This window comes from Micromys minutus (genome assembly GCF_963924665.1).
Source record: "Micromys minutus genome assembly, chromosome: 4".
NCBI classification, from domain to species: domain Eukaryota; kingdom Metazoa; phylum Chordata; class Mammalia; order Rodentia; family Muridae; genus Micromys; species Micromys minutus.
In genome coordinates, this window is record NC_137973.1 from 76,170,515 (window position 1) to 76,183,898 (window position 13,384).

Genomic DNA, 13,384 nt, shown 5'->3' on the forward strand with positions numbered 1-13,384 from the left:
CATTGTGAGCACTCTGAATGCCCTTCCCTTTATTCCAGCTCTTTTCGTTGGTGAGGAATAATAGTTCTGTTTAGGCGGGATGGCATTGCAGAAATTCGTGTTCTGCTAGTGAGTGAGTGCTGGGCTGGGGACAGGAAGAACTCTGTCTGTCTCTGGATGCACACATGGTCAGCTTCAGATATAAACGCTGCCCCCCACCCCGGAACACTTTCCAGTAGAGGGCTCTAGCTGGCTTTAACATATTATGAGTGAAAATCATTGGGAAGTTATGGGTTTTTTTGTTTTAGTTTCTTGTTTGTTTGTTTGTTGTTTTGTTTGTTTGTTCATTTGTTTTTTGAGAGAAACTTTGAACATGACGTCTCAAATATAGTCTCCCCAACCCATTCAGGCTTGGATATGGATAACTCTTCTTTTGTCTGTCTTGAAGCCTAGCTCTTAAAGACCGACCTTTCCTTGGTCACATCAACACATTTTAAAATGCATGGGAACATGCAGGGGCATATATGTGTCATATGTGTATGGAAGTGGAAGCTAAATACCTGCTATCTTCTGCTGGTAGTGTCTACCTTATCCTGTGAGGCAGTCTCTCACCGAGCTTGAGCAGCCAGCGAGCTCTGATCTTTTGCCTGTACCCCACCTCCTTCTCTACCCTGCCTAGGGTTACTGACAGCCTAACACTTTCCCATAAACATTTATTGTAAAATAATTACATGGATGTAATTTTTTATTTCTTTAAAGGGGTCTCATCCCTAAAAAATGTACAGTGTTTATATTTAAGACTAATTGTTTCAAATTAGTTTCAAACTGTTACAAATTCACTTTTTCTTACAGCATGTTCAAGACTCCTTTATATGACAAATCTTGCATCTTTAGAGTGACCAAGGCAGAGTATTGTGTGTGACTTTCCTAACTCCTTCTCTTAAAACTTCTGTGAAAAGAGTAAGTAGGGAAGAATGAGTAAGAAAGGAAAGAAGGGAATATTGGAAACTTGCGCTACATCCAAAGCCAGTCTAAACTGGTTTAAGTCCCATCAGTGTTACAATCTTAGGTGATTTAACCGCTTCCCAACTTAATTTCCTCCTTTGTATAATGGAGATAAAAGGCAATGCCTATTTTAAAGGAGTTATTAAGAGGATAAACCAACTCTATTTCTACAATGCTGATACCACATGATGATCTTATGTTCCAGTTGTCACTCTGTGCTATGAGTTCTGTCTCCTGTGGTTCTGCACGGAGGTTTGTACGTTCGACACTGATCTGCATTTTCACAGTCTGATCTTTGGAAGTAGAATCTACTGGCAATGCATTGGTGGGGGTCTGCTTACTCTACAGAGGAGCTTCTATGGGGGATTTGAGGCACGACAGGTCTATAGGAACGCAAATATTTGCTACTTTTCTGTCAATGAAGCATCACTCCAATATCAACAGTTAGAACTTGGAGAAAAGGAAGACAGATCAAAGGCCAGTGCCGGAGAAAATCCGAGTTTGAGAGCAGTGCCAGATATTTACGTCGGTGGAGTTTAATCTTCTCTGTTGCGCCGAGGTGAGCGCCACTTCAGCAAATGGAAAGACCCTTAGCTAAGGATGCAGAGAGTAGACAAATGTGGGGCAATGGTGGCTTGGCACACAGTGACACTCAGCAAATGTCACATGGTTGTAGGTACTGGAAACACAGCAGACAGCCAAAGAGCAGATGCAGGTCTCGCTAAATTTACAAACATCAATTAGATGAATAATGTGAGAATATTTAGTGTTTTTATTACGGGGCAAATTCGTAAGGTCGACTTTCCAGTAGGAAAGGGCTGTGCAAAGATAGGAACTTAGGTTTAAAGCCTGTCACAGCAATCGGAGGTGTAAGTTGTAAGGCTGTGTGACATCGGGTCCTTGCATGACTGCACAGTGCGAATCTAGACTTGTAAGTGACTCCAGCTTAGGGACGAGGTGGAAAGGTGAATTAGAAAATCACTAGAGATAGGGGATGGGTAGTAAACGGTGAAAGAGACAGGCAGCAACGGGGAGTAGGTCCACTTCATTATTAAGACTACTGGGACCTCAAGCTAATTACCCCCCCCCCCAAAAAAAAAGCAAAAACGAGATGGAAAAGGAATGAAAAATTAGCTGAGCTGAGGAGGATCCCAGGTGTGGAGAACGCCTGGGGTTGAAGAGTCATGCAAGAGACACACATCAAATGAGAACCGGATTGGTGACTGGTACAGGGACAGAGAGGAAGGAATGACCCCAAATCACCTACAGCTAGGAAGTGGGTGCATCTCAGGAGGAGGCAAGAGGTGGTTGAGAGCTCAGGGTGCATGCAGCAAGCCCAGCCTGACCTGGCTAGGTTGGCTGACCAGGGCAGCTGGAGGGTTGGGGGTGGGGGATGGGGGGGTTGGGAGATGGGGGCGGCGCTGGGGTGGAAGAAGGTTGCGGAGCAGAGGGGGAGGTGTGCTCCGTGTTTGGTGACGTCATTGCAAGTCAGTGCGCGGTGAAATTTAACACCAGCCGGATTTACTAGGCTCCTCTTCTTCCAGGCGAAGCAGCCGGCAGTCAACGCCGAGCAAGCGCCTGCAGTTGCCACCGGCCCCCTCGCACCAACTTGATTCCCAAGTGGGTGTGTGTGCTTGTTTGACAAATGTTTGGGCGCAGGCTGCTCCCAAGGACTTCCTCCCCTACTTTCATCTCTTTCTTCCCACCCCCACCTCCCACCCCGCCTTTCTCCTCCCAGGCCCAAAGCGGAGAGCTCCACTGGAGTCTCCGAGTCTCCTTTGAACCGCAAGTGAACTCCGGGGCTGCTCTCCCTAGCTCCCGCTATTGCCGCTGCCCCGCTGCCTCAGCTCATCTCTGGTCCCCCCAGGGGAGCGCGACCCCGGCTGCAGCCAGGCACGGAGCATCCTATCTATCTTTCTCCTTGGGTGCTGCTTCCTAACCCCATACTGCTTCAACCCTTACCCCACCCTACACTCTGTTTTGCGGGTTAGAGCATGGTTCTCATGTGACTTTTCCCCCTTTTCATGGACAGTACCTGCACCTTTAGCAGTTCGGAGCTGGCTTCTGTTTTCCGTTAGTGCTTTGCTGCAGGGACAAATGCATACAAATGCATTTAGGAGCCTACAGGACAAGGCATGGAAAGGTCTCCCTCACCACAGAAACGTAAGTAGCCCACCCGCCGCCTGAGGGGGGAGGAAGGGGCTTTAGACCAACCCCCTCTCTCCACCCCCTGAATCCACTCTGGAGTTGGAGATCTGTGGTCCTGCTCCTTGGTACCTTTTGGAGTAGGGAGCCGGCGAGCTGCCTGCCCTGACATCCTCCTCTTGACTTCTCAATTTGTAAAATACCGTGTTTGAAAAGAAGCAAGCTTCTGCCAGCGAGTCTCAGTTTATGCTAAAGCAATCCTGTGGCTGGGGAGGAAAAGCTTGCTGGCCTGTGTCCCAACATCCCCTAGGCCACTGCCCTAGGCAGTGCAGAGCCGCTCTGACACCCGCCTGGGCTCCAACTCCAGCTATCCTAGCACCCCCTCCCCTTTTCCTCTTTGAGCTTTGGCTGAAGTCCTACTTCCAGCTGTCTCAGGGCACCCAGCCTGGAGGATTTCTAGGACTCCAGCAATCCTGTGGATTCTGTGAGCACAGATTTGGGATTAGGTTTAGGTGGTGAGAAAGGATGTATATCTATCTACAGAGACTAGGAAGCCAGAGACTGCTCTGCTCAGAGGGTCTGAGGAAGTCACCTCTTTTCATTCTCTCTCTCTCTCTCTCTCTCTCTCTCTCTCTCTCTCTCTCTCTCCCTCCCTCCCTCCCTCCCTCCCTCCCTCCCTCCCTCCCTCCCTCCCTCCCTCCCTCCCTCCCTCCCTCCCTCCCTCTCTCTCTCTCTCTCTCTCTCTCTCTCTCTCTCTGGCCAACAGACAAAACTCTCTCGCATCTGGAGTTGTAGCTGAGTTCTGACATATGTTCTGTCACTGGAGAAGTGGTGCTTGCAGCCAGTGTTAGATTTGGAGGCAGGAAAGGGTCTGGAGTGCAGGCAGACCTCTCTTCTCCGTAGAGCTTGGGTAGATCCACCTTGACTTTAGAAGCCTGTCCTTATCCTATGCTGGGGAAAAGTGTGGGCTTGACGGTCCCCAGCCTTAGGTGCCTGCTCGCCTGCTCTGTGCTTCTATAGAGGTCAGTAGGTTGTCCAAGTTTGCATCTGGCCCTGAGATACAGGGAGGAAGCTGCTGAGTTGTAGGTGGGCGGAGCGCAGGGGCCAAGCTGCTCCAGTCAGCTGAGCACTGGTGGAGGCGGGAAGGGAGAGAGCCCGCCTTGTGACAATGTTTGTATGCACATGTGCTTCCCAGCCCTGTGTAGGATTTCTCCTGTGCTCTCTCCTCTGACCTCTGCAAGCTTTGTGTGTGAATATTCCCTGCTGAAGAGCAACTTGCACCTGCAGGCACAAACCCTTTTCTAGGAGACACAATGAAGCCAACATACTTCAGACACCCTTGGTGTCCGTGTACCTCACAGTGCTTGGGAACCCGGTGGTCTCCAGATCCTAGAAGCTCTCCCTGTGGTCTTCCCAGAGAGTCTCGCACAGATTGAATCTTTTGATTTGGATTTTCTTGATAAGTGCATTCTATAGCATGGATCTTCCAAGAGAGCCAGGCAGGTTGGGGCTTGAAGTTATCCTATCTTACTGGACTAAGTAATCTTCCAGGTTGATAGCCTGCTAGGGTCCTCTGTTGGCTTGAGCTTTGTGGAAGACCCCCAAGTTCAGTTCAGACTGCAAGGTCCTCCCTTCTTGGCAGTTGCCACTGCAAAGGCTTTCTCTGAGCTACTGCGTCCAGCTCAAGTCGCCAACTAGTACTTCCTATGGTGCATTCACGTAGATCGTCAGTGGCCCATTTAGTATAGTTTGCAAGGCCCTTCTAGAGAATATGTTCTTGTGCAGCAGTTTGGAGTTTGCACTGGGGCCAGGTGATTAGGGTAGGAGATGCTTCTGGGGCCCAGAAAGTCAATAGGATTTCACACACGTTTGTAGAAATCCTGGAGAAAATGACGCCTGGTGGATGGGGGCAGTAAAGGTTATGGAGGAGCTGCTGAAGTAGGCAGCAAGTCCTGAATGAAGTTTGGTCTTCTTTGGCCTCTCTGAGGGTACCTCCAGCCCCAGGACCAGGAGCCTGGCCCACTATGAATAGCTCATGATGCCAAACTTGTTCCATTACAGAAACCAGTGGGTATGGGCTGTGGGTAATTAAGGGTAACTCCTAATTAAACCAGATTGCAGGTCCTCATAGCTCCAACCACACACATGCAAAGCGGAACAAAGGTGGGGTTTCGATCGCGAAACTTGTCCCTAGAAAAACTATCATAAAGGATTTAGGGTTCTTTCACTTAAAAACATATCACCAGCACTTGGGAAATGGGGCAAAGCTTAGGAGCAGTCTTCCATTAGCTGATGATAGTTATATCAGGCCACTGAGTTAAACTTCAGAGACCCTAAAGAAATGGTTGAGGCTTCCACTAAGTGCCATCTTTTTGTGGTGATGGTCTATTTTAGTTAGTCACTAAAATTATTTATCATTTAAAATTGGACCCGTACAGACATTATCTTTTCCAGGGTTGTCCTTGAAATGGATTACTTGATGTGGCTTTGTAGAATTAGCTAAAGAAACCTGAAAGGTTTAACTGGCTTAACTTGCTGGGACCCGGGAATGGAGCTGAGTCATTGAACTGCGGTCTAGCATGCATGAAGCCAGGGGTTCATATCATCCGCTGTGTAGGCCTATTGTGAATGTTGTGGCACACGTCTGTACTTCCTATTAGTCAGGAGGAAATGGCAGAAGGATCAGAGGCCCCAGGTCATCTTCCGGACAGAGGAACTAGGTCAGCTGGTATAAGAGAGACCCTGTCTCAAAAAACAGTGATCAAACCAACAAACAAAACTAGAGACAAAAGTGTCCTGAGCTTGTGACTATGGTGATTAAAAGGAGGCTGATATTCTTCCCAGCTGATATTAAATACTATTTCCTAAGTGGCTTAGTCATTTGAGTATTCAAGCAAGTGTTTAAAATAAATGGCTATCTTAGGGAGAAGTGTAATGTGTAATTCTGATGGCTGTTTAGACATTGTTTGCTAATCTGCTCTGTGAGGTTTCTCTAAATGACCTAGACAAGCGGTGCTAGTTTCTTCGTGAACTTTGGCAGCTACATCCCGTATTAGAATGTATACCTCTGGGTGAGAGAGGAAGTAAGGACCGTTTCATTTTTATTCTACAAGAGTTTAACACTATTCTGCCATTCGTTTACGTATCATCTACTCGTTGCTTCAACAAATATTTACTAAACCCCGACAATGGAGAGTCCAACCTGGTTGCAGGCTGTAGGTGAATAATAGTTGAAGAACAGAGAGGAATCCCCTCCCCCACCACCACCACCGCACACACGGATAATGTACAGGGTTCCTGGAGCAAAGCAAACCTCTCTACATAATGTGAGAAAAGGGTGTGTATAGGAAAGATGTCTGGAAATCCTGAAGAGCTGGGGGGTGAAGGTGGAGAGAGAGTCAGAGGGAAGAGAGAGAAAAAGAGGGAGTGGGGCAGAGAGAGGAGGTGGGGGTAGGACAAGCAGAGTTTGAGCACGATTTCCAGGAAGAAGGAGCTGGAACTGGAGGTGCAGAGAGAAACAGAAGAGAAGGAAATGCCTTCAGACTTGTAAGGTGGACAAACGAGGGGCAGGAGCACCCAGCTTCCTTAATCTTAAGATCAGGGTGCAGATAGAGGTTCAGCGGGAATTTTTTAGGAATGAAGGACCACATGTTGGTCTTATTGGCTGAAGGGAGATTCATTCATTCAAAAATCTTTAGCACTAGCATGCGCCAGTTTAACAGCATCCTTGGTGCTGTACGGCAGCTGGGTCTACTTTTCTGCCCTTTTACTGATGTGCCTCCGGGATCTTTGATGCCTGAATTCCTTAAGCATCACTCTCTCTGAATCCAGGAGCCGCTCAAGCACCTAGAATTAGATGTGTGCGCAAGTCTTACATATTGAGCTCAATCGACAGTCTGAGATACTCCACGGTGCCTTGCACTAGATCGGTTTTCCCTTGGAATCAACCAATTTTATTCTCATTGCTGGGGTGAAAACTTTCCCTCAGTTATTTTGAGAAAGACAGGGATTTTTACTGTTTCTGGATCTTAGCTGTTAGCCAAACACAGAATCTGTAAAGCTGTCAGGACAAAGACACTTTTGGCATAAAAAGCAAGGGTGCAGGAAGCTGTTGAAATGCTGGATGTGTGTTACATGAGTGTTTCTCACATCATTTCGCACGCCTCTGCTGCCTTAAGAGAGAACCACCAACCCATCAGAAAGTTTCCTATTCACAACAGTTCGCAAAAGTCCTTCCTGCTATGGTAAACTTCATCTTTTTAGAATGCATAGCGGTAGCCCTGAGACACACACAGTAAATCCTAAGGATCCCATGAGTACCCTAAAGAAGGCTTGTTGGCACTGTCCCAAAAAGAACCTGGGTTTTTATGACAAACAGAAAGTTGAATAGCTCTGTAAGCTGCATCTAGGGGAGACTTCTGGGGAAGGGATTAGTTCCTCAGGTGTTCTGAGGATGGTCTTTGGATGTTTACTTTCCATCTATATTTAGGTCTTCACCCTGGCTAGTCTGGTTGGTTATGTTTTGGATGTGGCTCATGTTAACCTGTATAACTGAAGGTGGGCCTAGCAGGATGAATCCAGACCATCCCAAGCTTTATTGGACATCCAGTTACATCGTGGGTTGTCATTTTTAAAAATTTTTTTTATTAAACTTTATTGATTCTAATCTTGACTTATTTTAGATTTGCTCAGTTTTATTAAATGTCTGAGAATGTTGGCTTCTGTCACATATGGAAATTAATCTTACACAATGGTATTCAACCTTATTTGGTACATTTAGTCCATCTGGTAAATATCTGAAACTACAGGATTGGAAAGAAAACTTAGTCTTGCTATGGAAGTGTGGGACCTGGGTTTCAGCACCAGCATCCACTTCAGAAAACGCTGGGCTCTCGAGTCTCGGCTGTCACTTTTGAGTTCGAAAGGCAGAGATAGGAGGGTCCCTGGGGCTTACTGGTCTCTCCGGCAAGACAAGTCAGTGAACTCAAAGTCACTGAGGGCCCTGTATTTTTTTCATTAAGATTTATTTTTTAATTGGATAGATTTTATTTATATTTTAAATGTCATCCCCTTTCCTGGTTTCCCCTCTACAAACCCTCTGTCCCCCTCGCTGCTTCTATAACAGTCCCCCACCCCCTCCTACCTCCCAGCCCTGACATTTTCCTACACTGGACAAGACCAAAGGCTTCTATTCCCATTGATGCCCAACAAGGCCATCCTCTGCTACATATGCAGCTGGAGTCATGGGTTCATCCATTTGTACTCTGGATAGTGGTTTAGTCCCTGGGAGCTCTGTTTGGTTGGTATTGTTGCTCTTATGGAGTGAAAACCCCTTCAGCTCTTTCAAACCTTTCTCTAATTCCTCTGTTAGGGACCATCTTCTCAGTTCAATGATTAGCTGTGAGCATCTGCCTCTGTATTTGTCATGATTTGGCAGAGCCTCTCAGGAGACAGCTATATCAGACTCCTGTCAGCATGTACTTCTTGGTATCAGCAATAGTGTCTGGTTTGGTAGCTGTATATGGGAAGGATCTCTAGGTGGGGCAGTCTCTGGGTGGCCTTTGCTCCAGTCTTTGCTTCAAACTTTGTTTGCATGTTTCCTCCTGTGAATATTTTTGTTCCAACTTTTAAGAAGGACTAAAGCATCTGCATTTTGTTCTTTCTTTTTCTTGAGCTTCATGTGGTCTGTGAATTGTATCTTGGGTATTCCGAGCTTTTGGGCTAATAATTACTTATTAGTGAGTGCATACCATGGGTGTTATTTGTGATTGGGTTACCTTATTCAGGATATTTTCTAGTTCTATCTGTTTGCCTACAAATTTCATGGAGTTGTTGTTTTCTCTAGCTGAGTAGTACTCCATTGATACTTTCTGTATCTATTCCTCTCTTGAAAGGCATCTGGGTTCTTTCCAGCTTCTGGCTATTATAAATAAGGCTGTTATGAACATAGTGGAGCATGTATCCTTGTTATAGGTTGGAGCATCTTTTGGGTATATGCCCAGGAGTAGTATAGCTGGGGTCCTCTGGCACTATACTCCAGAGAATCAAATAACCTTATTAAAAATGGGGGACAGAGCTAAACAAAGAATTCTCATCTGAGGAATATCGAATGTCTGAAAAGCATGTAAAGAAATATTCAACATCTTTACTCATCAGGGAAATGCAAATCAAAACAACCTTGAGATTCCACCTCATATCAGTCAGAATGGCTAATATCAAAAACTCAGGTGACAGCAGATGCTGGTGAGGATGTGGAGAAAGAGAAACACTCCTCCATTGTTGGGAATGCAAGCTGGTACAACCACTCTAGAAATCAGTCTGGAAGTTCATCAGAAAATTGTCTTTTAAAAAAATTAACTTACATATTAAAAAATACTATTTATGTAATGTATATGATCACACTATAGCTGTCCTCAGACACACCAGTAGAAGGCATCAGATTCTATTACAGATGGTTGTGAGCCACCATTTGGTTGCTGGGAATTTAACTCAGGACCTCTGGAAGAGCAGTCAATGATCTTAATCACTAAGCCATCTCTCCAGCCAGAGACCCTGTTATAAAGAACAAGGTAGAGAACAACTAAGAGCAAAACACTGGGTGACACACACACACACACACACATACATACACACACACACACACACACACACACACTCACAAGCATGCATGCAAAAGCACATGCCCACACACATGCTCATGCACCTATATGCACACGCACTGCATATCATGGACATACTAAAACCATCTTAGTGGGAGGAGAGAGAAGTAACCAAGTGTTAGCAGTGTATCTGTGTGCTCTGAGATGACCTAACAGACAGGCAAAAAAAAAAAAAAAAAAAAAAAAAAACAACCCAAAGGAACAAAAAACATTTAATCCATGAGAAGCAGCTCTGAACACTGCCTGTCCTAAGGCTGTGGGCCTCAGATGGTCCTACAGTCAGCAGAAAATTTTCTTACCACACCACACACTCCTGAGTTAGCAGTTAGAAGACCTGTCAGTTGTGAATGTCTAACAGTTATTTGTTTTTGTTTTTTTCCCATCCTTAGGAAACTGCTTCTTCGTTTTATCACACTATGTGTGGTGTGGAATACTGTTCATGGACAGGGACAAGGTAAGCGGAACTGTCTTGTTACTTGTTTTTAAGACTATTCCTGAACTGTGTATGGTAACGTAACCAGCAGCCTTGGCGCGTAAGAGACAGGAAGATGTGGAGTTCCAAACAAGCGTGGTAGTCATTTTTCTAATTGCTGTGACAGAATTCATGACAAAAGCTACTTAAGGAAGGATGTATTTCTTTGGGCTCATTGTTTAAGGATGCCACCCATCTTGGTAGGGAAGGCACTGTGGAAGGAGCCTGGAGTTGCTGCTTCCATTGTGACTGTGCGGAGGTGCTCAACTAACACCTGATAATTCAGGAAGGGATCACAGCCTGTGTAGTGGTACTAACCACATTTGGGCTGGATTTCCCCTGCTCAGTTAACTCAGCCTAAAAACTTCCTCCTAGATAGAGTCAGGTATTAATTCCAGTGGTGATTCTGAATCCCATTTGGGATGACAATCAGGACTTATCATTAGGAATGGTCAGCCTTGGCTACCTAGCAAGTCAGTCACCAACCTGGGCTACATTTAACCCTGTTACAGAACAGACAAAGGATCGGTATTCCTGCCTGCAGTAGCCACAGCACATTCCTTCCAAGCTATCACAACCTGAAATTCAGCATTAAACAATATTAAAAGGTTAGAGCCAATTTCAGGAGGATACAGGGTACCCAAAAAAAAAAATCAATTTTAGGGGAAAATATGACCTTTAAGAAATTACTCAGATCTTTCATCTGAGAAATTGCTTACATTTTTAGGCAAAAATCTCTATAAAAGGGAAGTTTTGTATAGTGAAAAGGCATTGATTGTTACTTCATTTCAAGTGGGAGTTTTCGGGGGTGGCAGTCTGTAACTGAATAACCTTTGCCCTTCTTGAAACAACACACACGTGTAATAAATTTTCCATCTGGATTTGCATCACGAAGAAGAAAATTTGCATGTTCTTGGGCTCAGAACATTATTTAGGTCTCGTGGGGTGGTCTAGGGAATACTGTTCTGGTTTGTCCCACTAGCTTGTTGGATTCAGAAATCTTTGTGTACCCTTTTTCTATTCACTTATTAAACAACATTTTAAAGTGTCTATTTCCCAAGAAACATCTCACTATCCAGTGACAAAAGTACAAATACAATGACATCTCTGACTTCAAAGTGACAGAAAAAAAAAGTGGTTTTGTCAAAGACTCAAAAACTTTCAAAGAGAAACTCCAGGAAGTGTGTCGGATTTACGACACCAGCAGTGCGATTCCCAAGGTTGGGTTTCTCTGGCTTTGGTGTAGCAGAACTCCATGCAGCTGCCCATATTGTAACACAATCGGCTTTTCCATGTCCTAATAAACTCACCAAGACACTCGTGCCTGAGTCCATCATCCCAATAACAATATGAAAGACCAGCAAGCAAAGCAATTACAAATGAAAACTGCCCTTGTGAAAAGGGAGGCTAAGGAAGGGAGGGCAAGGAATGGAAGCCTTCTACTTAATAGGTCAAAGTGACAAGAGGCAGGACCGGCTGCAGAGCTTGCTCAGTGCTTGCTGGACTTGCAGAGGTGCTCACTTCTGTTCCCAGCATGCATCTTGCTCTGCTCACAGCTGCAACTCTAGGTCCAGAGGACCTGACCCCTTTCTGGCCTCCAGGGACCACCCACTTATATGTAGCATGCACACCCAGGGTCAAATAAATCCTACAAAAGGGAAAATTATAAAACACATGCTTTATAATGATCACAATTATGACTTGCAACCTGAGCATGGTCAAAGCTATATTTGAGCTGTAGACTCTAGTTAGACATCTTAGAAGTATCTCTGTACTTACAAGACATTTTACAATTAAAAAATGAGTATTCGAGCAATTTAAGGGTATGGCTCAAAGGTAAGTGGCCCCAGGGAATCACATCTTTCACCTTTAACTATTCTGAGCCTTACAGCTATCGTACTTCATTCTGTCCATGGAGGGAGTTTTGTCATTGACCTGTGTACATTGTGGATTGCTCTCTTTTCGTTCCCGTTGCTTCTTTTATGCTCACTCTATGCCATTATTAATTTACTCATATGCTACAGCAAATTCTAAACATCTTTGAAAACATTCTCTTCCCAAACATATGGTAGTACTCTGGACATTTTATTTAATTTGGTTTTGCCTTATTTTCCTGGAGGCGTACCTTCTAGAGGCTATGGTCCTGCCCAACTGTGGGCTGTTCAGTTCCTTACTCTGCCTATAGCTGTCACCGTCTCCCATTCATTCTCTTGGAACAAACCTCTCCATCTGGTCCATTTCCCTGTGTGTGTGGTGTGGATGGTGTGTTTGCATCCTCAGTGTGGATGCTGAGCAGTAGCAGCTTGTCCAGAGTTGCTTTACAGAGAAGGGGTCTGGCTGGTCTTCTCATGGAAAGAGACTTAGTGCGCATGGGCAGAGAATTTTACTCTCTCAGTTTTTTCTTCTCCAGCATTGATAAGTATTCATGGTGTTTGTGTTTTGAACTTGCAGAGCTGTTGTAAAATTGGTAAGAGTAATTCTTGGTGATTGACTATGACCTCTATATCCTCCTTCTGGGGTCTTTATAATCCCTGGGTCCTGATGGTTTAAAGTTTATAATAGTGTGTCATGACAGTCTCTTTTATTTTGTTGGGTACTCAGGGGGCCTTTCCAATGTGGAAGTGTCACTTACTTTCTGGAAATTTCTCTTCATTATGTTTATGACTCTAATTCCTTTCATTTTATACTATGTGTTGCATTGTTGAATCTGCACAATCGAGCTCTGTTTTCTTGCTTTAAGGTCTTAATTTCCATCTTTGTTTGGAGTTACATAAGAGTCTTTCCTAAATTACTAAATTTCCAAAATTCTAAACATTTTCATCTCTGTTTATCTAAATGTTATACCCTCCTCACTCAGAATTTCCTTCTTCTTCGTGTATGTGTGTGTGTGTGTGTGTGTGTGTGTGAAAACCCAATAAAACAGAAACTTGTTCATGTTTCCTTGGGTGCACACACTACTTTAGCCTCATTAAAGGTGAGAATAATATTTTGCATTTTCCTTCTTGTTATGTCTTTTTATTCTTCCATTGTTTTGGTCTTGACTGCGGCTATCCTTTGAGAGCCTGCAGTTGTTTCTGTTATCATTTAAAACTAAGACAGTAAGATAGATTTAAAGCCATCATCA

The 13,384-nt window shown here is 44.7% G+C and overlaps 1 protein-coding gene across 1 annotated transcript in view; it reads left to right on the plus strand.

The window, feature by feature from the left end:
• Positions 1-3,091: 3,091 nt before the first annotated feature.
• Positions 3,092-13,384, plus strand: part of COL24A1 (collagen type XXIV alpha 1 chain) — a gene marked incomplete at both ends in the record, with an annotated part of 253,479 nt that continues 243,186 nt past the window's right edge. Inside the window, 2 exons of the mRNA XM_080916055.1 lie at positions 3,092-3,147; positions 10,178-10,242. Of these exons, the coding sequence (XP_080772181.1) occupies positions 3,092-3,147; positions 10,178-10,242 (121 nt within the window). The remainder of the gene's footprint in view (positions 3,148-10,177; positions 10,243-13,384) is intronic.